Raw genomic sequence first — 26,659 nt, forward strand, 5'->3', positions numbered from 1 at the left:
GAGGGCTCTATTCTCAAGCCACTCTCGTCTGCTTTCGGACGGCTGGGGAAGAGACAGCGAACGGCTATGCAGAGCTCCATGTACCACACGCCTTTGCCTCTCCTCCCCTTTGGAGAAAAGTTGGCTTCTAGGACTGGTGGGTTTTCGAGAGGTGGCGGTGCGTTTAGAGGCTGCTTTACTAAGGTGCAAGAAGCCGGTTGACGGGCGACTTCGTAAGGCTGGTGCGGGGAGAGGAGGCCAGTTTGCAGAGTTAAAGCCTGACCCCCGGGGCCTGACGCGCCGAACTCGGGGGCTCCGGAGAAGCCGCAGACGCCTCGGCGCACCTGTTGTCGCCGTCACTCATCCCAGCCGAGCGGGCGGGGCGGCGTGGGCCGCTTGGCCGGGAACCGCCGCGCCGCCCCGTCCGAGCTCCGGCGTCCGCCTTAGGCCCGCGCCCGCTGAACACAGCCCGCCCGCTGAACACAGCCTTCCCGCCGCACACAGCCGGCCCGCCGCACAGCGGGTCAGCGATGGATCTACCTGCGCGCTTCCAGGGGTGAGGACTGTGCCACTGGCTGGAGCGGCTCTATTTCCTTTGAAAGAAGTCTGCTTTGTAAAAAGTCCTTCTGAAAAGTAGCTGCCATTTATGCATCAATACATATGTCATCAACTTCACACACTTTACTTATGTATATAAATATATATAACCAATTTTAAACAATCACAACTCGGTAAACTTCTGTAATGATTATGGTGATTATGGCACTATGATTCAGCTCAGTTCAGTTCAGTTCAGTCGCTCAGTCGTGACCGACTGCGACCCCATGAATCGCAGCACGCCAGGCCTCCCTGCCCAACTCCCAGAGTTCACTCAGACTCACATCCATCGAGTCCGTGATGCCATCCAGCCATCTCATCCTCTGTCGTCCCCTTCTCCTCCTGCCCCCAATCCCTCTCAGCATCAGAGTCTTTTCCAATGAGTCAACTCTTCGCATGAGGTGGCCAAAGTATTGGAGTTTCAGCTTCAGCATCATTCCTTCCAAAGAAATCCCAGGGCTGATCTCCTTTAGAATGGACTGGTTGGATCTCCTTGCAGTCCAGGGGATTCTCAAGTCTTCTCCAACACCACAGTTCAAAAGCACCAATACTTCAGCGCTCAGCTTTCTTCACACTCTCACATTCATACACTAACACTGGGAAAACCATAGCCTTGACTAGACGGACCTTTGTTGGCAAAGTAATGTCTCTGCTTTTGAATATGCTATCTAGGTTGGTCATAACTTTTCTTCCAAGGAGTAAGCTTCTTTTAATTTCATGGCTGCAGGCACCATCTGCAGTGATTTTGGAGCCCCCCAAAATAAAGTCTGACACAGTTTCCACTGTTTCCCCATCTATTTCCCATGAAGTGATGGGACCAGATGCCATGATCTTCATTTTCTGAATGTTGAGCTTTAAGCCAACTTTTTCACTCTCCTCTTTCACTTTCATCAAGAGGCTTTTTAGTTCCTCTTCACTTTCTGCCGTAAAGATGGTGTCATCGGCATATCTGAGGTTATTGATATTTCTCCCAGCAATCTTGGTTCCAGCTTGTGATTCTTCCAGTCCAGAGTTTCTCATGATGTACCCTGCATAGAAGTTAAATAAGCAGAGTGACAATATACAGCCTTGATGTACTCCTTTTCCTATTTGGAACCAGTCTGTTGTTCCATGTCCAGTTGTAACTGTTGCTTCCTGACCTGCATATAGGTTTCTCAAGAGGCAGGTCAGATGGTCTGGTATTCCCATCTCTTGAAGAATTTTCACAGTTTATTGTGATCCACACAGTCAAAGGCTTTGGCATAAGCAAATTGGAAGTGGTCAAACAGGAGATGGCAAGAGTGAACGTCGACATTCTAGGAATCAGCGAACTAAAATGGACTGGAATGGGTGAATTTAACTCAGATGACCATTATATCTACTACTGCAGGCAGGAATCCCTTAGAAGAAATGGAGTAGCCATTATGGTCAACAAAAGAGTCCGAAATGCAGTACTTGGATGCAATCTCAAAAACGACAGAATGATCTCTGTTCGTTTCCAAGGCAAACCATTCAATAACATGGCACTATGATTATGGTTAAGCAATTTGGTCAAGATCTAAAGCGATAGATTTCAGTCTCTGATCACAGGTCATGATTTAATCACATTGCCATATTTTAAAGCATTAGTAAAAACTGTTAAACATTACATCAGTTATGACTTTTGTACTATCTTAAAAGTTTGACTTTAGTTTACTTTCAAGATAAAGTGTTAAAATTATTATGTATTTAAGTTTTAATCTTTGGTGCAGAAGGAGAGCATGGCAACCCACTCCAGTATTCTTGCCTGGAGAATCCTCATGGACAGAGGAGCCTGGTGGGCTCCATGGGGTCTCAGAGAGTGGAACACTAGTGAAGCGACTTAGCACACACTTTGATGCCAGGCCCAGTGCTTTACAATCAATATCAGTTAATCATTTCATTATCCAGCAGCGCTTCAGGTAGATACACCTCTTATTTTCGTGTGTGTGTGTGTGTGTGTGTGTGTGTGTGTGTGTGTGAAGTCACTCAGTGCTGTCCAACTCTTTGTGACCCTATGGACTGTAGCTCCCTAGGCTCCTCAGTCCATGAGATTCTCCAGGCAAGAATACTGGAGTGGATTGCCATTCCCAACTCTCCAAATGGAGATTTGGAGGTTAAGCAATTTGGTCAAGATCTAAAGCGATGGATTTAACCAGGAGTGTCTCTGATAGCAGGTCATGATTTAACCATATTGACATACTTTAAAGAATTAGCAAAAACTGTTAAAAATTATATCAGTAATGGCTTTTGTATTATATATATATGAAAGTTTGACTTTTATTTACTACAAGATAAAGTGTTAAATTATTATGTATTTAAGTTTTAACCTGTTCAGATGTTTAGCTTTTCGTATTATTTACCGCAAATAAAATGGGAAACAATTTTTTTCATTGACTACAGTTCATCTACAGCATCCTAAAGTCATTATATGTTTGTGCATACAATTTAAGCTCATTTTTGCAGGTTTTAGTTTCTGTAGAAACGAGATTGTAAACCTATTAAAAAGTAAAGCTCATTCCAGAGCAGAATAATTTTGCTGTTCAATACTATTAGAACTGATCTTTGGGCATTCCCCCCCCCCCCCCCCCGCCCCGCCCCCGGTAGTAATGATGGGTTTAAGTAGATATTACTGCCATCTCTTTTGCCCAAGTCTCTTTTGACTAACAACACATTTTTGAAGACTGTATTCACCGTAATAGGTATTCAGTCTGTGACATACATTAGGGAACACTGTATTTCAATACCCATGTCAGGTTCTAGGAGAATATACTGATTTTGCAGTATATTAATTCTTTGTTCTGCTTCTAAGTCGTTCAGTCCTTAGAGCAAAAAGGATATTTTAAAACTTGAATAAAACATATACACGTATACAGGTCAACTTAGTACATGTTTATAGAGTTCCTGTATGTTCAGGAACATAAATGACTTAGAAGCAGAACAAGATCAAACCTCTGTCCTTGATGTACTTTCAGTCTAGAAAGAGAGAAAAAACTAATTACTATAACTGCAAAAAATTATATCTAAATACACTTATAATAAATAGGATACATACAGAATAGGATAAGTGGTATATGAATTATGATCCAAGGCCTGTGGAAACACAGAGCACAGTGTCCAGAGCTGGGAAGGGGCACCAACAAAGCTGAAATGATGGTCTGAATGGGAAGGTGAAGAAAGCCCCTGTCATGTGTGCAGCACCAGGCAAGGCATGTTATTTTTAAATCTTCTCAGTTACCATTCTTTTTCTGGCAGTCTGAGCCTTAGAGAGTTTATAAAAGTGACTCATTTAATTACATTGCTAGAAAGTGGTGGATGTGGTTTTCGATTTGACTCCATTCCCCATGTATAGTGCACTCTGCCATGTTATTTATACCATGGTATCAAGGACTTGGGCTTCCCAGGTAGCTCAGTGGTAAAGAATCTGCCTGCCAAGCAAGAGACTCGGGTTCAATTCCTGGGTCAGAAAATCCCCCAGAGCAGGAAATGGCAACCCACTTTAGTGTTCATGCCTGGAAAATCCTGTGGACAGAGGAACCTGGTGGGCTATAGTCCATGGGTCACAAAGGAGTCAGATATGACTTAAGTGACTAAACAATAATATTGGAGGATAATTGCTTTATACTGTTGTATTGGTTTCTGCCATACATCAACATGAATCAGCCATAGGTATACATGTGTCACCCCCTTCTTGAACCTCCCTGCCATCTCCATCCCATCCCACCCCTCTAGATTTTCACAGAGCACTCGGTTGAGCTCCCTGTGTCACATAGCAAATTCCCACTGGCTATCTGTCTAACATATGGTGATGTAAATGTTTCAGTGCTACTTTCTTGGTTGGTCCCACCCTTTCTTTCTCCCACTGTGTCGGCAAGGCTGTTTTCTATGTCTGCATCTCCACTGCTGCTCTGCAAATAGGTTAAGCAGTACCATCTTTCTAGATTCCATATATATGAGTTAATTACAATATTTATCTTTCTCTTTCTGACTTACTTCACTCTGTATAATAGGCTCTAGGGTCATCTACCTCATTAGAACTGAGTGAAATGTGTTCCTTTTTATGGTTGAGTAATATTCCTTTGTGTGTATATACCACTATTTCTTTATCCATTCATCTTTCTATGGACATCTAGATTGCTACCACGTGCTAGCTATTGTAAATAGTGCTGTGATAAACATTGAGATACATGTATCTTTTTCAATTATGATTTCCTCAGGGTATATGTCCAGTAGTGGGATTGTTGGTCATATGGTCATTTTAGTCCTAGTTTTTAAAGAAATCTCTGTACTCTTCTCCATAGTGGGCTGTATCCAATTTACATTCCCACCAACAGTGCAAGAGGGTTCCTTTTTCTCCACACCCTCTCCAATATTTGTTGTTTTTGTTGTTTAGTTGCTCGGTCATGTCTGACTCTGTAATCCCGTGGACTACAGCATGCCAGCCTTCCTGTCCTTCACCATCCCCCAGAGCTTGCTGAAACTCATGTCCATTGAGTTGGTGATGCCATCCAATCATCTCGTCCTCTGTCGTTCCCTTCTCCTCCTGTCTTCAATCTTTCCCAGCATGAGGGTCTTTTCCAGTGAGTTGGTTCTTTGCATCAAGTGGCCAAAGTATTGGAGCTTCAGCTTCAGCATCAGTCTTTCCAGTGAATATTCAGAGTTGATTTTCTTTAGGATTGACTGGTTTTGTCTCCTTTCAGTTCAAGGGACTCAAGAATCTTCTCAAATGCCACCGTCCTCCAATATTTAATTGGAAGATAATTGCTTTACAATATTGTCCCTTTATTTTATCCCTGACCTGCTCTCACTTCCTGACCAGTAACTTTGCTGGTTTTTATCGTCTTTCCATTTTTATGTTATTCTTGGATTTGAACTGTAGGGGAGGAGAAAGTTTTCCTTGACCTTCTTTAGAGTCTTTGGCTGGGTCTGAAAATTAAACTGACAAAGACAGGTTAACAGAAGAAAAACGCACATTTTATTGAATTTTCACATGTACATAGGAACCTTCAGAAGAGAATGAAGACTCTAGGAAGTAATGAGAACAGGAAGCTTTCATACCTTTTAGACAAATAATAAATTTGTGAGGAATTGACAAGACAAAAGGGTTTGGGCTAGGGAGAGTAAATGGTGAAGAAGTAACTAGGAAGATTAAGGTTAGTTTAACAAGATTTGTTTGCAGATTCTTCTGGGCTGATAGGGGATTTATTTTCTTTCTTTAGGCTTTTTCTACATTTACTGGTTCTAATTGCTTCCAAATAAGAATTGTGTGTCAAAGACACATTTTGGGGTGACATGTTCTGGTTTCCTTCAAATGCATGGAATATTTTCACCACTACAATAATGACACCTCTTAATGCATTTTTCTTACATCCCAAGCATCTTGGCAATATGTCATGTCATGTCCCTAGTGTCCTTCTCTCCTTGACATTCAAACATCTCTGTATTACATTGTTGAATTGTCACTGTTCTACTCTCCTTCAGCAACTACACTGTGTTTGAGTAGCAGGCAGTTGTTGCCTTGGTGCATACCTAAGGCCGACCACCACATACTGTTGTATAGATTCTTCAGTGCATAAGAATTCTGGCCAGAAATGTGAAGAGGCTTGAAATACAGCCCTTGCGGCTCCTTTCACATCATCAGTTAGCCATAGTGCCCCATCCATTCAATGGGAGAGATTTTTCCTAATTCATGAAAAAGTGCTGAGTGGGCCAATTGCAGCCATGCCTAAACAGAGCTCCTGCATTATAAGATAGGATCAGGAAATGCTGGTTTATGTTCATCATGTTTTATTATCACGTTCTCAGACATAAGTATCTGCTTGACATTTGGTAAAATTTTCAGCTAGGTAAGTGATTCAAGTTGGGTTCCTCAGGAAACAGATTCTGAGATTTGCATGCAGGAGATTTTTGGGAACTGTGCTTGGGAACAGCACCTGAGAAGAGTGGAGGAAACAGAACTGGACAAAGAAGTTGAATTGTGATGTTGAAACAGCGTCCTCAGCAATCCTAGGATGACTTTCTAAGTTGTCCCCTGTGACCAGAATTCCCTCTCAACCCTGTACTCTACTGTCTATAGTCACTGGATGCAGGCTGCTCCCAGAGTGGACCTGACTGGACATGATGGTTCTCTTCAGCTGAGGGCAGTTTCTGGACAGGGGCACAGCTGAGAACAACCCACACTCACAACACCTGGTGGAACAAAGGGCACAGTACTGAAGTGGATTTGGCACACCACAGCATATGCTAAAGTAGCTTCATAACCACTGAGTGACTTTTTCACCACAATGGGATTAATCAGGTTACCACGGTTTGCTTTTGGTTGCAGGAACACCTGATAGAAACAGAATGCTGCTGCTGCTGCTGCTAAGTCGCTTCAGTCGTGTCCGACTCTATGCGACCCCATAGACAGCAGCCCACTAGGCTCCTCTGTCCCTGGGATTCTCCAGGCAAGAATACTGGAGTGGGTTGCCATTTCCTTCTCCAATGCATGATAGTGAAAAGTGAAAGTGAAGTTGCTCAGTCGTGTCCGGCTCTTCGTGACCCCATGGACTGTAGCCTACCAGGCTCCTCCATCCATGGGATTTTCCAGGCAAGAGTACTGGAGTGGGTTGCCATTTCCTTCTCCAGATAGAAACAGAATAATCCCAGGAAAAATTCAAGCTTTTTTCTTAGGGCACCTCAGAGATTGCAGTGAATACCAGGAACATAGATCCAATAAACAAAAATTGTCTGAAAATACAGGTTGCAAGTTGTATTTAATGACTGTAGGCTTGAAAATATCTTATAAGTTTGTCCTCTGTTGGTTCCATGTTCAAGAAAATATCTATATTGGTTATGATGGGGCAACATAATTAAAAAGCAAAACCTTCTTGCAACCGAGAAAAACCTTTCCTCAAAGGTGAAATTTACTGAATAAGCGTGAAACTTGTGGTACCATATTGGTACCAATGTGTACCAATGGACAGACAATCCACCCATGAGAGACTGCAAAGACAGGAAGGAATCTTACTCCCGTATATAGTCAAGCAGGTACAACCCATTACATCACACAGCTCATCAGAGCTTTACCCAATAATTGGAGTGATCATCTTCTTGGCTTTATCCAGAAGAAAAACAAACTGCTTATATCTTTGTAACAGGAGGTACTTTTGTAGACTACAGCAAAGCAACTATCAAACTTGGGCTCTTACCTGACTGAAACTGGGAGATAGTGAAGCTATAACCCTTGAAATTCGAATTTCCAATTCACAGCTCAGGAATGTACTTGAGGAAACATTTCTGAGTTGTGAGACTGGCAAGAGACTTATTTAGCTATGAAACAGATTTACATATGTTTGGAAAGCATGGAGAAAGAAATTCTGAAAGAAAAGAGGAAAAAGGGATTTTCGATAAGGAGAGTTAAGCCTCATTTTTATTTTGAATTTGCTATCTCACTATATATATGGATGTGTTTAAGGCCGGGTCTCCTTAAAATGCTGAACATTTTTAGAGACAACAAGAATTCAAAGCCATCTGCATATCAAAATGTCAAAAAGTTTTTTGAGCTGACTTCTTGTCAGATATATGGTCATTGTTTTTTTTTTTTTCTTTTATAACTGAGATTTTATTGGTTGTTTTGAGGATCACTACACAGACATTTCAATTTGTACACAATTCTTCACATACGTACCAGAAATCTAAAATATCATGTAGTTGTGATTTTTTTTTAGTTTTTTATTTTTTAAATTTTAAAATCTTTAATTCTTACATGCGTTCCCAAACATAAACCCCCTTCCCACCTCCCTCCCCATAACACAGAGATGTTATGGGTAGTTGTGATTCTTAACAGTTATTCCAGTGACTTTCCAGCTTAAAATTTGGAGCAAACTTTCCTTAACAGGATATCAAGTACCAATATCTTCAAATATTGATATGTTGTTACATCTTAAGTCCCACTGATTCACAATTTAATATCATATACACTACATACCCAAACTGTCAATCGTTCACAGCACATTAACCAAGTTACTAGGAAAACTGGACTACCACGACCAAAGACGTTATAGTATAGTGCACAAAATTCTGACCAGGAGAGCCAAGATCAAAAAGTGGTTTTCTGTAGGAAATAATTCTACCAAAACAATATGGGAAGAGAAGTAATTTAAAGTGTTCAAGACATTAACTGCACAACTGACTCCAAACTGCCATTTAGTATGCTTTTGTATTATAGGATATCAAAGCTACCCCCCATCTATGGAATGTTAAGCTGACACCCAAGACAATCAAAGCCTCCGGTATCCAATATCCCACTATTTTCTGGTTGTACCAAACAATAAACAACCAGCAAATGATTTCACCTCTTAAAAAAAAGCATTTACACTTAAAAAATGGGATGAGGTGGGATTCCCTCCTTTTTAAAAATGTTTCTAGAGCTACTAAAAAACTTGCATTTACAAAATAGTTGATAAAAATATTCCTCTGGATTGTACAAGGGAAACAGGGACCACTGACAGGACTTGGTGTGTGGTTATTAATCAGACTTGGCTTCTTCCTCTTCTGCTTCATCAGAGGCTGGGCTCTCCTCGTTTTTAGTCTCTCCATTTTCTGCAGGTAAGTCTTCTTTAGTCTCCTGGTTGGCCACTTCCGCCTGTTTTCCCTTAGCTCCTCTTTTCTCTTTTGTTTGCACTTTTTTGTCTGAAGATTTATCCTTTCCCGCCGCCTTTTTTGGCTTCGTTTCCACTTTCGCAGGAGCCGGTTTAACTGGCAACCTCGCCGATCTCCTCTTGGGATCCTCCTTCGCCGCCCCCTCGGCGGAGCTGACCTTCCTCTTGGGCATCGTGGCGACGGGGCGGGCGAGAGCCGTGTGCCGGAGGGCCGCGGCGCGCCAAGAGCCTTCGCGAAGCCTGACCGCAGCCGCTCCTCCCGCCGCCCGAGCTGCTGGGACCCCTGGTCATTGTTTTTAACCTCTTGCTATGAGCAATGATGTCCTTGTATTGAACAGGAGAAGGGTGTTCACCAGAATTATCTTTAAGATCCTTTCCAGGACTATTTTAAGCCACCCATCCATTTTGGGTTAGTTGAACTTAAAACTAAACAATATTATTTTAAATTTTATTTAACTGGATTTATGTACCAGGCAATGAGTTGGCACTGTCAACGTCTTCAAGTTCTGGAACTCCCAGTCATCAGACGTCTTTCACCCACGGATCAAATGATGGTGCCAGTGCAATCTGCACATTAATGTTGGCAAGGCTTGATTTACTTTGTATTTAATTTAGATGAGTATAAATATAAGTCCTAATATTTTCTTCCCTAAAACATCCTCAGAGGACCATTGCTCTAATTCAGTAGTTTAAGAAAAATGTATTGAATTCTTGTTTTGTATCATCATGGGGTTAAGTTTGAAATGTACAAAAATGAATAAGATGAATTTTGCAGTCTAAAGTAGAAGGCAGACACACTTAAAGACATGTATCAGTGCAGCATAGTAGGTGCCAAACATATTAATGGAGAATAAAGTGTAAGTTGTAGATTTTGGAAAGGCTTCTTGGAAAGGATAAAGTCTGAACTGAATTTTTCAGAAAGAATAATGGTTTCCTGAAGAGAGACAGAAAAAACTTTTAATGTAACCAAAATGTGACAGTATGAAACACCATGTGGAATCTGGTGGATTTCAAGTAGTCTGATAGTCCTAGAGTATGAACAAAGAGAAGTGGAGTAGGCAGAAAGGAAGCCAGCGATATAGATAGTAGCCATGCATGGCCACATATGCCAAAGAGCCTGGACCCTATTCAGATGGCACTGGAAAGCCAATAAAGCTTCATAGTGGTTAGTCAAGTTTGTATTTAGGCAATTCCCTCTAGCTACAATATGGAGGGAGTATGGATATGAAAACATACCACAAAGTCATGACAATCAATTTAAACATGGTATTGGATGGCAATCAGAACAGACAACCCAGAAGCAGACTGAAGTACATGTAAGAATTTTATAAATGACAAGAAGGATAATCAATTCAGTAAGAAAAGGATAGTTAATGAAGAAAATAAAAAGTAGACCATGTTTTGTTTTTAAAACCTCATTTAGCTTTGTACACACTTATATACACATATAAACTAAATTTAAAAATATAGAAAGACTGAATACTTAAAGAAAAGCAATAAAAATCTTACCAAAAAAGTAGATTACATGTACAATCTAGGTGTTGGAAAGGTCTTCCTAACCAATGCCGAGAAGACACATATTGGTTATATGAAAATAGCATAATGTATAAGCAAAACTACCATAAACAAAGTCAATAAATAGAAAATCTAATAAGGGTAACATCTGTAATACACTGGTTGGGTTTTCTGAGAAGCATGATGAGTTTGAGATGCAAGAGGTTTATTGGAAAATAACACAGTAGAAGAAAAAAGGAGGATCAGGAAGTAGGCCTACCTCCTATCTGGCAGGAGACCAGATATAGACCTAACAAAAATCTCAACCAGCCTTGGGGCAGCTCTGGAGCAATGACTGCCTGTTGGAAGAGTTCTGTCATGGTGAAAATGTTCAGGGCCAATCGGCTGGAGATTGCCCAAAGAAAAGAAGCACTTGTCCTCAGCTATCAATGCCTCACTCAGTTATCGGCAAGGGGCTTCCTCAAGAACAAGACCATGGATCAGAAGTTGGTGGACCCTGAGTAACTGGACATCTGAAGGCTATCAGTGAACCACACATTTTGTAGCTGGAGAGTGAGTCCTTTATTTGAATGTGGCATCTCTGTTTGATATCTAACTTACAAACTGAGAAGAAAAAGGCATTCAATTCAATGGAAAATTAGGCAAAGCACATGTATAGACAGTTCACTAAAGATTAAGTCCAAATGGCCAAGAAACATTCGACATGATGTTTAATAATATGAAAAGTACAAATTAAGATAACAATGGAATATAATTTTATACCATAAGAGGCAGAAATTAATGAGAGCTACAATACCCATCGAATGGAATATAAAGTGCTGTTATTCTTTGGAAAAATCTATCTGGCATTATCTATTAAAATAATAAAATACATATACCCTTAGACCCAAAATTCTACTCCTGGGAATCTATCTGATGGAAATGAAATGATTAACTCATAAAGACGGGTACAAAAATGATTGTTACAATGTTGTTTATAGTGATGAAGAATTAGAAACAAATACCCACAATAGGGCAATGCCTGCATTAATTATGATATAAACATACCATGGACAATCTTGCATCTATTTAACAGAATGAATTTGTAGATATTGCAGAAGCAGTGGTAGGATCTGTATGAGGTATTATTGAGTGAGAAAAAGAAATTTCAAATGAGTATGTATAAAAATATCTCCTCTTGCTTTTTTGTAATTCAAAAAATGATAAAATTTATATGTGTATATCTACAAATATGAATGTAAATCCAAGCTGGAAAGATGCATACTAGGTTGCTAATTTATCTTGCAAGGAGTGGGAGGATTGGGTAGGTGGAGGAGAAGAGAAACGTACAAGACAGGTAAAAGAAGATTAAAAAATTGTACCAAAACATTCATATGATCACATTTATGCTATTATTTCTGAATTTCTTAAGAAAGGCAAAATACAGCTTGCAGGAAAGAAAGAAGAATATGTCACATAAATGGAAATAACCATACATATTTTATTGAAATATACAACATTTTTTAGTTTTGCAGATTTAATAGATGCCAAGAATATTTATTTGTTACATAGATCAAATAGTATCGGCCATATGAGCCAATAGCATGAAAAGAATAGGGCTTTGGTAAACTTATGTGTCTGTATCACTTAAGAGTTTAGATTCTACTGTAGTAACAAATGGCCTCCAAATCTGAGGGACTTATGACAAAGATTGCTTTCTTGCTCATGTTTCATGTTCATTGCAGATTGACTTCAGCTCCTGCTCCATGCCAGTTTCAAGATTCAGCCTTTTACTGCTGAGCCACTGGGGAACCTGTGGTAAGTACATACTAGCTCTAAAACTTATACACACAGTGTTCTTCTGCTCGTCTTTCACTGACCTAAGCAAGTCACATGGCTGAGCCTCCTGTGAATGGGATAAGGCTGTATTAACACTCCCACAGGGAAGGATCAGTGACCATCTCTAGAAGTAGGATGATCTGCTCTATGACAAAGAGCATTAATGAAGTATTTGTATGTGATCATACTAATGAATGTTATTAATGATTGGCGAGTTAAGGGAATTAATAATGAGAAAAAAGAGAAAATATTTTTTATAATTCAGTAGGTGCTTGTTTTGCATCCACAGGTAAGAAACATATCTTTTGATTTTCATTTAGTTTCAATCACAGATCACAGACTATTCTTTACATTTTCAAAACACAAACTAAAACTCTTTTAATTTGTATTTTGCATAGAGTAAGAATTAAGTTAGATGGAATGGTAAGATGCTATTGTATACACATGCTTTATTTTTCTGAAGTTTAGAATTCATAACAGTATGTTTATCAAACATTATAAAATTATTCCTTTCTTTAGAAACAAGAGTCTGAAAGTAATAGTGTTTGGTACCTTTTGTTCAGAGTTTAAGTATGTGCTCATAAAGAATCTTCCAAATAAATTTTCTCTGCAGCTATGAGTTTAGTTATTGAAAAATCATTTCGGCTAGGAGAGACTTTAAAGAAAACTCTGTAACCTTTTATTACAGTAATTATAGTATTATACTATGTTTGTTGCTTGTTATCTCATTTTACCGTTTAAATTAAATTTTAGTCCTTTGCTATTGCTCAATATTTCAGGTGATTCTTTTAACATGTTTTCCCCTCTGATCTTTTGAAAACAGTTGTGACATTATCTGAGCAGTTTCACCGGTACATTTTATATAGAACAGAGAATGGTAAAATTCCCAAGTGCAGTGCAACAGCTGTTGCTCCTCCACTGTGGGTTAAGGGTAGGGGCGTTGTATCCATGGTGACCTATGTAAGTCAATGAGGGCGGGAACTATGAGATTCTCACAGGGGTTAATGACAGAGCAAATGCTAGCAACTGAGCTTTCACTAGATATTTGGCTTCAAGCAAAATTTTTTCTTTATTTATTTTTAATTGAAGGTTAATTGCAATGTTGTGTTTGATTCTGGCATACATCAACATGGATCAGCCATAGGTGTACATATATTTTCTCTTTCTCAAGTGGATTTTTAAAAAGCAGTGTATTCACATTCTAAGTTCCTCATTTTTATAAAGCAGATAAGCTTGTGCTAAACCAAAGAGCTATACACCTGAAAACTTAATTGAAATGAAGAAGTGTTTACAAAAGAGACCATACTTTTACTCTTGTCTTATATTTTAATTTAGAACATGCATTATAACTTTCTGCTTATTTATATATAGTACTCTACTTCTTCCTCCCAAAAGATTTGAGGTAGGATATAACAAAGACATAATAAGATTAATAAAATAAGTAAAAGAGTAATATATCATCAGTTCAGTTCAGTCACTCAGCGGTGTCCAACTCTTTTTGACACCATGGACTGCAGCACACCAGGCTTCCCTGTCCATCACCAACTCTTGGAGTTTACTCAAGTTCATGTCCATCGAGTTGGTGATGCTATCCAACCATCTCATCCTCTGTTGTCCCCTTCTCTTCCTGCATTCAATATTTCCTAGCATCAGGGTCTTTTCAAATGAGTCAGTTCTTCGAATCAGGTGGCTAAAGTATTGAAGCTTCAGCTTCAGCATTAGTCCTTCCAATGAATATTCAGGATTGATTTCCTTTAGGACTGACTGGTTTGATTTCTTTGCAGTCCAAGGGACTGTCAAGAGTCTTCTCCAAAACCACAGTTCAAAAACATTAATTCTTTGTCCCTCAGCTTTCTTTATGGTCCAGCTGTCACATCCATACATGACTACTGGAAAAACCATAGCTTTGGCTAAACGGACCTTTGTCGGGAAACTAATGTCTCTGATTTTAATATGGTGTCTAGAAACAATGGAAACAGTGAAAGAATTTATTTTCTTGGGCCCCAAAATCACTGTGAATGGTGACTGTAGCCATGAAATAAAAAGACATTTGCTCCTTGGAAGAAAAGCTATGACAAACATGAAAGTGAAAGTGAAGTCGCTCAGTCGTGTCCGACTCTTTGCGACCCCATGGACTGTAGCCTATCCAGCACTCTCGCCTGGAAAATCCCATGGACGGAGGAGCCTGATTATTGTTTCCCCATCTATTTGCCATGAAATGATGGGACCAGATGCCATGATCTTAGTTTTTTGAATGTTGAGCTTTAAGCCAACTTCTTCACTCTCCTCTTTCACTTTCATCAAGAGGCTCTTTAGTTCCTCTTGCTCTCTGCCGTAAGGGTGGTATCATCTGCATATCTGAGGTTATTGGTATTTCTCCCTGCAATCTTGATTTCAGTTTGTGCTTCGTCCAGCCTGGCATTTTGCATGATCTATTCTGCATATAAGTTAAATAAGCAAGGTGACAATATACAGCCTTGATGTACTCCTTTCCCAATTTGGAACCAGTCCATTGTTCCATATCCGGTTCTAACTGTTGTTTCTTGACCGGCATGCAGATTTCTCAGGAGGCAGGTGAGGTGTTCTGGTATTCCCTTCTCTTTAAGAATTTTCCACCAGTTTGTTGTGATCCACACAGTCAAAGGTTTTGGCATAGTCAATAAAACAGAAGTAGAAGTTTTTCTGGAACACTCTTGCTTTTTCTGTGATCCAGTGGATGTTGGCAGTTTGATCTCTGCCTTTTCTAAATCCAGCTTGAACATCTGGAAATTCTCGGTTCACATACTATAGAAAACTAGCTTGGAGAATTTTCAGTGTTACTTTGCTAGGGTGTGTGAGATGAGTGCAGTTGTGCGGTAGTTTGAACATTCTTTGGCATTGCCTTTCTTTGGGATTGGAATGAAAACCGACTTTTTCCAACCTGGTGGCCACTGCTGAGTTTTCCAAATTTGCTGGCATATTGAGTGCAGCACTTTCACAGCATCATCTTTAAGGATTTGAAATAGCTCAACTGGAATTGCATCACCTCCACTAGCTTTGTTCATAGTGATTTTTCCTAAGATCCACTTGACTTCACATTCCAGGATGTCTGGCTCTAGGTGAGTGATCACACCATCGTGGTTATCTGGGTCATGATGATCTTTTTTGTATCATTCTTCTGTGTATTCTTGCCACCTCTTCTTAATATCTTCTGCTTCTGTTAGGTCCATACCATTTCTGTCCTTTATTGTGTCCAAAGGAAAATAGTATAAAGAAATATGACTCTGTATTTTCTTCCAGTGAGTCCTGTGATACTAACAAGCATGAATAAACTTCACATCTTGGTGAAATTGGAGGAAGAACCCCTACCACATGCAAATAAATTAGATTTAGGTGGGAGAGAGGAGAAGAAGCCTACCCTTTATTCACTCCTACATGGCAAGTGTCAGACATCAGGAGTATGTTTGATTTGAAGAGGTTTATATTATAAAATCATACATAGAAAAGTCTCAGGTTGTTAAAGAAAATAGATAAAAGAAGAGATACAAGTTTCTTTTCCCAGGGGCATCATTGCTGCCATTCCAGTGATAATTTCTGTAAATGCTTTTGTGGCTTCTGTATCAGTAGGGAACATAACCACGACCTGAGCTCCAACTCTAGGATCCAGGTCAAAGTAAGTTAATACATAGGAAATAAATCAACACTGTCTATTTTTAAATGACCTCTGCCCTGATCATACAGGCTGTTCCCAGATGATTGGCTTGGGGCTCCTGATAGTGTATTTTAGCCTCAGGATCTACATGGAGTGATTCCTGAGGGGGTGTGTTATTGGACAAACACCTGGGCATTCTGTTCTCCTGCAGGTAGAAAAGGTTTTCCAACACTTGGATGAAATAGCAGCCATCAGGCCCTGAAGAATATTGGCTGTAATTAGTGATGTCTTAAATATTGATATTTATTGCCTTTCAGTACCTGGAAGAATTATTAAACTGGTGAATTTAGACCTATCGTAAACAATTTGCAACTGTTTTTTTTTTTCCCCCCTGCTGTGAGGCTTGCAGGATCTCAGTTCTGCAACCAGGGATTGTACCAAGGACCAAGGCAGTGAAAATATAGAATATTAATCACTAGGCCACCAGGGAACTCTCATTTTTATAGTACTGTTATTATGAAATGGAGTATCCTTGTACTTAGAAATAAAATTAGTTGATTTTTATGTTTTAATTACTAAAACATAAGGGATTAAGAAATGCCTGTCAAGAAAAGGAGAATCTTGAATTTTAAGAGGTTGTATTAAGTTTTGGTTATCTTTTATTGACTTAGCATATGTTTTGCTGTTGTTGTTTAGTTGCTCAGTCATGTCCGACTCTGTGACCCCATGGACTGTAGCTTACCAGGCTCCTCTGTTTATGTTGTCTTCAGGCAAGAATACTAGAGAGGGTTGTCATCTCTTTCTCCAGGGGATCTTCCCAAAGCAGAGATCGAACCCATATCTCCTGCACTGGCAGGCAGATTCTTTATTACTGAGCCATCTGGAAAACCAGCATATATTTGCTCTACCATAATATTTTCCCTACAAATTACCCTACAAATCTCTTTTTTTCTAACAAATCTAAATGATTAATGTGTGTTGGGGAGTTCTGTGACTGAATATAAAGATATATGTGGCTCATCTGAAAATGTTGTACTTATATTTCAATGCATCTTTGTTGTTGTTCAGTCGCTAAGTTGTGCCCGACTTTTTGCGACTCCATGGACTGCAACATGCCAGTCTTCCCTGCCTTTCACTATCTCCTTGACTTCGCTAAAATTCATGTTCATTGAATCAGTGATGCCATCCGACCATCTCATCCTCTGTCGCCCCCTTCTCCTTTTGCCCTCAGTCTTTCCTAGCATCAGGGTCTTTTCCAATGAGTCGACTCTGGAGAAAGGAAAAGATATACCCAACTGAGTGCACTGTTCTAGAGAATAGCAAGGAGAGATAAGAAAGCTTCTTATGTGATCAGTGCAAAGAAATAGAGGAAAAGAATAGAATGGGAAAGACTAGAGATCTTTCCAAGAAAATTGGAGATACCAAGGGAACATTTCATGCAAAGATGGGCACAATAAAGGACAGAAACAGTAAGGACCTAACAAGCAGAAGAGATTAAGAAGAGGTGGCAAGAATACACAGGGGAACTGTACAAAAAAGGTCTTAATGACCTGGGTAACCATGATGCTGTTGTTACTCACCTAGAGCCAGATATCCTGGAGTGTGAAGTCAAGTGGGTCTTAGGAAGCATTACTATGAACAAAGCTAGTGAAGGTGATGAAATTCTAGTTGAGCTATTTAAAATCCTAAAATGCTGATATTAAGAGAAGAGGTAGTTGTGCCTAATGTGAGTGGTTCCAGATTTGAAGGAGTGGTTCTTCAGAATAGGTGAAGTCTCTAGGACCATCACGAGACTTGTACGCTATGAGAACCTTGTGTAGTAGGAAGAACCACAAGCTTTGAAGTTGTCTGGGACTCCTATCCTGGTTCTGTCACTCTGAGCAAGTGAATTGACTCTTTTGACCCTTAGTTTCCTTATCTGTAAAGTGGAGATCAGATTTCTTCATTGAGGATTATCTGGTCCATATTAACAGAAAGAAATTGTAAGTTCTCTTTCCAAATGTGATTTCTTCGTAATGTATGGAAAGTCTTACTATTCTCACTGGATTTTTCTTAGGCCCACAGTTCTGGAGTGACTAACCTGAACTAGAAGGACTACCTTGACATATCCGGTCTTTGATTCTGGGCTCTGTATTTTCTGGTTTGCTGGATCTGGCTAGGTTCCCATCAGTTGTTTTTTAGTCCAATTCTCGATTTCATGTTACTCCAGTTTATTCTAATTTTGCCAGTGCTTGTTTTGGATCTGCTCTGATTTTTGCCCTAGAATGGAGTTCTAGGATCCTTAATGATAAGAAGTTCTTAGTGACAGAGCCATTTTTCTTTATCAGAAGCAGTTGTTTTATTCAGTCAGAGGACTGCAAAGGTAAAGATTCTGTCCACAAGTATTTAGTAAGCACTTACTCCATACCAGGCATGGTTCTGGGAGCTAGAAATACAGTGATGAACAAAATAGGCTTTTATGCACATGGAGATTGTATTGTGGGGCAGAGACAGGAGGGCAGTGTGACAGACTATATAGAGAAACGACTCCCTGGACAGGACTGTTTATTTACAGTGATAAAATCCTATGAAAAAACAAAACTGAGTAATATGCATAACATAGTATGTGTGTGAGATTGAAGGAGCAGCTTGAAATTTGTGGTTAGAGAAGGCTTCTCTGAAGTGGTGATGTTCGAATTGACAATTTATGATTCTTATTCACATCCCTTCTGCCATTCCCCCCACTCAGCTTCCAATTTGCCCATCAAGTGATTGTCACATTACTTGGTGAAAGATTGGATGGCAGGAGCTGTGAGTGATAGTAACTTGCAGAGTTTTTCTTTTTTTTTAATGAAGGTGTAGGAATGTGGCTATGGTTGCTGACCTAAACGAATCTGGTTAACCTTTCTCTCAGTCTTGCCAGTGGGGCCAGAGTAGAATCTGTGCCTGGATAGGAGCAGGTTCAATGGAGAGTTCTTTTTAGTTTTTAACTGAAAATATGAATATCAGGAGAAGCCTTCTGAGCTTATGCTAGAGGACCACAGAGTGAAATCTGCTAGATCAAGGTCCATCTGTATTCTCACAGCATAATATATAGACAACAGTCTTTATGAACAGATGCTCAGAGCAAAGATTCAGAGGTGTGTGTATGTGCGTGTTTGCCTTCACGTGAGGCTGAGACAGAATGCTGTTAAGGGAGAAAAGAGATGAGAATAACTGGACATTATCTAGTTGAAACAAGAAAAATTTTGTGTACTGCTTGCTATACTTTCTAGTTTATTTTTTTGAAGATCACTGACTATAAAAATTAGTAGAGTGACACTAATTTTGATATAAAAAATATTATTAAGGTCATATACATAAATGATTTACATCAGAAATCCCTGGAAATATATTAATATTGTAGAACAAGACAGAGATAACCACAGTTTTACATTTCTCAGGACAACCCCAAAATGGAATTTTTATTAGGGAAACAGAAAGATGAAGCTCTGAAAGCAACTGTAGAAGACTCAAATGAAACATAATAATACTTGAATATCAAAGAAAAACAGTGATAGCTTAAAATAGAGTATATTTGTGAGTATGTCAGTGAAGTTGCTCAGTCGTGTCTGACTCTTTGCAATCCCATGAACTGTAGCCTACCAGGCTCCTCCATCCATGGAATTTTCCAGGTAAGAGTACTGGAGTGGGTTGCCATTTCCTTCTCCAATTTGTGAGTAGAGCAAGTAACAATATTTCTTATGAAGGCAAAGGACATGTATGGTCATTTTATGAGCTTTCCTGTTAGCTCAGTCAGTAAACAATACTGCCTGCAGTGCAGGAGACTCTGGTTTGATTTTTGGGTCAGGAAGATCCCCTGGAGAAGGAAATGGCAACTCTGGTGTTCTTGCCTGGAAAATCTTATGGATCGAGGAGCCTGGAGGGCTATAGTCCATGGGGTCACAAGAGTTGGACACAGCTCAGTGAGTAAACCACCACCACCATGATCGTTTTAAATGTGGGTGCCCTTTTACATCCTTCCTTTAGTCTGTGGATTATAAGGGCAGTTCAGTTCAGTTGCTCTGTCGTGTCTGACTCTTTGTGACCCCATGGACTGCAGGACACCAGCCTTCCCGGTCCATCACCAACTCTCGGAGCTTACTCAAACTCATGTCCATCGAGTGGGTGATGCCATCCCACCATCTTATCCTCTGTTGTCCCCTTCTCCTGCCCTCAATCTTTCCCAGCATCAGGGTCTTTTCAAATGAGTCAGTTCTTCGCATCAGGTGGCCAAAGGATTGGAGTTTCAGCTTCAGCATCAGTCCTTCCAATGAATATTCAGGACTGATCTCCTTTAGGATGGACTGATTTGATTTCCTTGCAGTCCAAGAGACTCTCAAGAGTCTTCTCCAACACCACAGTTCAAAAGCATCAATTCTTTGGTGCTCAGCTTTCTTTATAGTCCAACTCTCACATCCATACATGGGTTATAACATGGGTTATAACGGCAGATCGGTTGAAAGGAAACATTGAATTTTCTCTCTTGTATTTTTCATCTGAGAAAAAAAGAAAAAATCCATCGCTTTTATGATGCAGTTCTCAGAATCTCACTAGAGGGTGGTGTTGATCTATAACCAGAGGTTGCTAATCTGGTACACTCATTAGTAGGCTGCATTTATATTTAAAGAAAAGGTAAAATGAAGGCTTCTCAGTCTTCCCTAAAAGTTGGTAAATGTCAAGTCTGAAAACTCCCAAGGGCCTCTTCCAGTTCTGGCTTCTTGCAGCCCCAGAGGAGCCAGATAAAGTAGTGAAGAGATTACTGGAGGAGTTAAGTGGCAGATTCTAATTTAAGCTCCTGCTAACTAGTAGACAAGAAATTAAAGCTTTCTGGGCCTTCTTCTCATTTAGGGGGAAAAAAAAAAGGCCTGTTCTAGATGATCTCTACATCTCCTTCTATCTCTGAAATTCTGATATTCTAACACATTCTGAGTCTAAAGGCTGCAGAATTTCTCCTGTTCTTAGTCAAAGGAACAAGTAACATTGCAAATTATAAAATTATTAATAATTAGAAATAACAATGTTATAAATGAGATTTAACATAGATTCTAATATTCAGTTCAGTTCAGTTGCTCAGTTGTGTCTGACTCTTTGTGACCCCATGAACTGCACCACGCCAGGCCTCCCTGTCCAACACCAACTGCTGGAGTCCACCCAAACCCATGTCCATCAAGTCGGTGATGCCATCCAACCATCTCATCCTCTGTCGTCCCCTTCTCCTCCTGCCCTCAATCTTTCCCAGCATCAGGGTCTTTTCCAATGAGTCAGCTCTTCACATGAGGTGGCCAAAAGATTGGAGTTTCAGTTGCAACATCAGTCCTTCCAATGAACACCCAGGACTGATCTCCTTTAGGATGGGCTGGTTGGATCTCCTTGCAGTCCAAGGGACTCTCAGCAGTCTTCTCCAACACCACAGTTCAAAAGCATCAATTCTTTGGCGCTCAGCTTTCTTTATAGTCCAACTCTCACATCCATACATGACCACTGGAAAAACCATAGCCTTGACTAGATGTACCTTTGTTGGCAAAGTAATGTCTCTGCTTTTGAATATGCTGTCTAGGTTGGTCATAACTTTCCTTCCAAGGAGTAAGCGTCTTTTAATTTCATGGCTGCAATCACCATCTGCAGTGATTTTGGAACCCAGAAAAATAAAGTCAGCCACTGTTTCCACTGTTTCCCCATCTATTTCCCTTGAAGTGATGGGACCAGATGCCATGATCTTAGTTTTCTGAGTGTTGAGTTTAAGCCAACTTTTTCACTCTCCTCTTTCACTTTCATCAAGAGGCTTTTGAGTTCCTCTTCACTTTCTGCCATAAGGGTGGTGTTGTCTGCATATCTGAGGTTATTGATATTTCTCCCAGCAATCTTGGTTCCAGCTTGTGATTCTTCCAGCCCAGCGTTTCTCATGATGTACTCTGCATAGAAGTTAAATAAGCAGGGTGACAATATACAGCCTTGACGTACTCCTTTTCCTATTTGGAACCAGTCTGTTGTTCCATGTCCAGTTCTAACTGTTGCTTCCTGACCTGCATACAGGTTTCTCAGGAGGGAGGTCAGGTGGTCTGGTATGCCCATCTGTTTCAGAATTGTCCACAGTTTATTGTGTCCACACAGTCAAAGGCTTTGGCATAGTCAATGAAGCAGAACTAGGTGTTTTTCTGGAACTCTTTTGCTTTTTCGATGACCCAGCGGATGTTGGCAATTTGATCTCTGGTTCCTCTGCCTTTTCTAAAACCAGCTTGAACATCTGGAAGTTCATGGTTCAAGTATTGCTGAAGCCTGGCTTGGAGAATTTTAAGCATCACTTTACATGCAAGTGAGATGAGTGCAATTTTGTGGCAGTTTGAGCATTCTTTGGCATTGCCTTTCTTTGGGATTGGAATGAAAACTGATCTTTTCCAGTCCTGTGGCCACTGCTGAGGTTTCCAAATTTGCTGGCATATTGAATGCAGCACTTTCACAGCATCGTCTTTCAAGATTTGAAATAGCTCAACTGGAATTCCATCACCTCCACTAGCTTTGTTCATAGTAATGCAGAAAGTCTTTTAAATTAAAATACCAAATCTTACTAGGGAATCTCAGAGCCATCCTTTTTTCATCTATCCGAGAATTCTGTTGATAATTTCTGTGCCTTAATGAATCATTCAAGGATATCTTTTGCTTGCTAACTTGCTGGAAATAAGCAAAATATATTTACATAGGATTATCTAGAGAGAGGAAGTTGAACCATTCATTATCAAGTGTTTTAGGATAGAGATTAAGTCCCTTACCTCACCTTGCACTTAGCCAACATGCATCCTATATGTCTTTTCATACTGTTCATGGGGATGACAGAGGACGAGATGGTTGAGTGACATCACTGACTCAATGAATATGAATTTGAGCAAGCTCCGGGAGAGGGTGAAGGACAGGGAAGCCTGGTGTGCTGCAGTCCATGGGGTCACAAAGTCGGACACCTTTGAGTTGACTGAACAACAACAAATCCTGTATGTGGTTTGTGAGGAGTCATTCTTTACATGGGTTTAGTTGGTTCTGTTTGCTATTACCCTCGTGTTATCTAATTCCCTTTCTTTGTCATATTTATTAACAGTGCAGAGTGAACTGAAGATTTTTGCATGGAACCTGAAGCAAATTATCCAACAACAGGGTTCCAGGAAACCCTGGTTTATCTCTGCACGGACTTAACTTCTAAAGGTGAGAGTCTGCAGTTAACGCCTGATGGTTTGAAGTCACCCCAAAGGCACTGACATTAACACTCAACACCCCATTTCTTCCAAATTGCTTCGCTTTGCAAATGAAGGTTTCTTTTCCCCTCCCCTCTACCCCACCCCCCGATTTTGATGCATCTCCAGGGTCTTGTCGAACATCTAAACTTCTCAAAATGTACGCACACGCGAGCGTGCTCTCACACCCAACTCGAGTACACGAGCCCGGCTGGGCCGGCTCCCAGTTAGAGAACACATTCCATTCTTCGTGCTCGGGCACACCCCTCCGCAGTGGGGATTGGTCGGGCCGACCCCCTGTCGGCGAGGCGAGGCTCCTAAGAGGCCCAGACGCCTGCCAATCCCCACGGGCTGTCAAAACAAGTCTTCCCTCCCTGTCACAACAGAGCGGAGTGGAGGTCGCCGCCGCCGCCGCCGCCGCACTTCCTGGGGCCGCTGCGCCGCGGTCCCTGGGCAGGTGGCGGGTGCCCCGGGCAGCGGTCGCCGGGCTCCAGCCCTTTTCAGGCCGCGCGCGTCCCGGCCTCTGCGGCCGCCCGGCCAGGCACCCGGTGCCTTTTGTCTGGCGCAGAGCGGGCGTGTGCATCACATTTCGGACACCTCCCTCTCCTTGTCGTCTCTCCTCCCTCCTGCTCACATCTTCTCCGCCGTCCCCGCCACCCCTCCACCCGCCGCGGACTGCCAGCCTCCTGGACCAAAGCCCGCGGACGTCTCTACTCGAGCGATGCCTCCTCTCCAGAAAGTTGCCGCCGCTGCCGCCGCCGCCGCCGCCGCAACCGGGCGGTGAAACAAAGTCTGGCCGGGCCGTCTCCCGGTGCAAGAGCGCACCCGTGCCCAGCGGCTGCACTTCGCTGCCGGGCGTGCCGCCTCCCCACGGGGAGCCCGAACCGCGCTCGGCCATGGCCGAGGGTGCAGCCAGCAGGGAGGGTTCAGCGCCGCCTGACGCGGCCGGGAGCGAAGACGACCCCCGGGTGGGCCCGGATGCCACCTCCGGGGACTGCGTGGCGGCGGCCCCTGGGGGCCGGTGGAGGGACCGTCGCAGTGGGGTCGCCCTGCCCGGAGCTGCGGGGCCCCCGGCGGACAGCGAGGCCGCCCTCCTGGAGGCTGCGCGGGCGACCCCTCGGCGCAGCAGCATCATCAAGGTAAGCGAGGCCGCGCGGCCGCGGGAGCTTGGCTGTGGGTGGGCGGTGGGTGGGTCGTGGGGCTGGGGCAGGATGTACGGTGTCCGGAGGCATCGCAGGCTTAGCATTGTTTTCTCCAGTGTCCTTCATTACCAAACCTTCCTTCCTTGTCCGGAGGTTCCCAGACTCAGCTCTTGGCTGTGAGAAGCAGAAGTGACTTTTTTTTTTTTTTTTCTCACCGCAGAGGAAAAGTTCCATTCTGCGTCTTTGCGTTTTGATCGATGCTTTCCCTCATTTTCTCTGAAAGTTTCTCTAAACCACTGATGTAAGGAGGAAGGCAGAACCCAATATAAATGCAGACCTGCGGGAAGGTTGTGCACTGCTCTCCAACGAAAAGTTAGCTTTCCCCTCACAGTTTACCCTCAAGTGGGAAAAAACCCCCAAAACAAAACATACAAATCTTCGAGGCTCAAACTGTCTTGAGATTTCACGAAGCGTGAACCTTCCTCATAGGCAGGCTGTTTTTGTCAGTGGACCCTGCGGCAAAGTAGGCAAAGTAAAGAGCGAAGGTGCAGCCTAGAGTTGTGCAGATAGCGTAATTGGAAAGCAGTAAATCCACCAAGCATCCCCACTGGTCCTCGTGGTTACCACCACATGCAGGAGAATGCTTCCCGACCCTTCAACTACCAGTCAGGGTTTCGATCTATCCGTTTGGCTAGCCTCACCCCTCCTCTTGTCTCTTTCTGTCTTCCTTCCACTTGGGGCTTGCTTCCTGTTTGAGATTTCATCTTGGGTTCATGACATCAGTATAAGGTCTCCTGGAATTCAGAACCTTTCCACAGGCTTTGGAAGAGGGCCTTTTAGCATAAATGCGTGAGTACATAATCTTGAGTACATGACATTAAAATTGATCTTGGAAGAACAGTCAGTATGAAACTGCTTCTATATAAAAATAAGCCAAAGATGAAATGAAGGATGGAATTGGAACTATCCATACTTACTATTCAATGTGCTTGTGTTAATACTTTCAGAACCCTTGTTCAGGTTCAAGCTGTGTATACATCACACAATATGTTTCTCTTTCTCAAGCTCTAAATTGGAATTCCTAGTGCCACTGTGGATAGACTGTTCCCACAGTCCATCCAGCTAGCTCCAAGTATGGTCTAGGCTTTTCCCCAATACTGACACATGGAAGTTTACAGCCAAACAGGGAAATTTCTATATTAAAAGAAGAGTGGGTGGTAGTTGCAAATGACTTGTAGTAGTTTCTGTTATTTTGTGACTTTTAGATTATGTGAAGAGGAGTGTTCTCTTCTGGGTATGAATTTGGGGAAAAAGGAAACTATCCCTGCCCCTGCCCCCTTTAACCCATAGGTCAGAAAGCATGTTATCTTGAAACTTAAAAAAGCCTACTGCAGACAGTATACATTTTGAGGCCTAAGATGTAGACACTACATGTGTTGTGTGAAAACAATAGCCACAAGATAGTTTAAAATATATCATCATAAAAAGCATTGGGCTTTTTTTTGTTGTTGTTGTAAAAGAAATGAAAGTAACAGAGTGTAAGGAGTATACAAATTCTTGCAGCTAAATTGGTAAGTTTAAAATTTTAGTATGTGCTGGTTGATATTCTTGGATGGGTCCTTGCTGACTAATGGTGCCTGTTTAGTTTTGAAATTAGCAACTTAATCCTTTCCCTATTTAATAGTAAAATAAACATTTAATAACTGCCATTTAAAATTAAAGATACCAGAATATGAAGTGAATTCTTCTTATTATTATCAGTTAACTTTATTAAAAAATTATTAATATATGCATATGATAAAAACAAGTGTTGCAAAGGAGTTTGAAGGGAAAACTCCCAATCACTCCCCATTCCCACTTACAAAGTCTACCCCAATAGCTGTTAACATGTTCTTGTGTACCCTTCCAGATATATTCCATATATAAGCATGTGTATCTGTATATATCTGTGGTGAACTCCTGATGCTACTGATTTATGTAATAAAATTTGGCTAGAGTTTTTACAGGGTTTATATATTCAGACTTATGCCAAACATTTTGATGTCTGGAGAGTTGTCTAAGGTCATTGTGATGCATCTGTTAATCTTCAAGGATAAC

At 41.3% G+C, this 26,659-nt stretch overlaps 2 protein-coding genes across 2 annotated transcripts in view; one reads left to right on the plus strand and one right to left on the minus strand.

Moving 5' to 3' along the window:
* Nucleotides 1-9,082: 9,082 nt before the first annotated feature.
* Nucleotides 9,083-9,388, minus strand: LOC128043811 (non-histone chromosomal protein HMG-14-like). Its single transcript, XM_052636218.1, has one exon. The coding sequence runs from the start codon at nt 9,386-9,388 to the stop codon at nt 9,083-9,085; it is 306 nt and encodes a 101-aa protein (XP_052492178.1).
* Nucleotides 9,389-24,316: 14,928 nt separating this feature from the next.
* Nucleotides 24,317-26,659, plus strand: part of PLCL1 (phospholipase C like 1 (inactive)) — a 368,975-nt gene continuing 366,632 nt past the window's right edge. Inside the window, exon 1 of the mRNA XM_052655035.1 lies at nt 24,317-24,559. Within this exon, the coding sequence (XP_052510995.1) occupies nt 24,317-24,559 (243 nt within the window). The remainder of the gene's footprint in view (nt 24,560-26,659) is intronic.

The sequence above is a fragment of the Budorcas taxicolor genome, chromosome 2 (genome assembly GCF_023091745.1).
Source record: "Budorcas taxicolor isolate Tak-1 chromosome 2, Takin1.1, whole genome shotgun sequence".
NCBI lineage: Eukaryota > Metazoa > Chordata > Mammalia > Artiodactyla > Bovidae > Budorcas > Budorcas taxicolor.

What these genes read in the sequence shown, in the direction of transcription:
- LOC128043811 (XM_052636218.1), bottom strand. Translation starts at nt 9,388, where the DNA reads ATGCCCAAGAGGAAGGTCAGCTCCGCCGAGGGGGCGGCGAAGGAGGAT.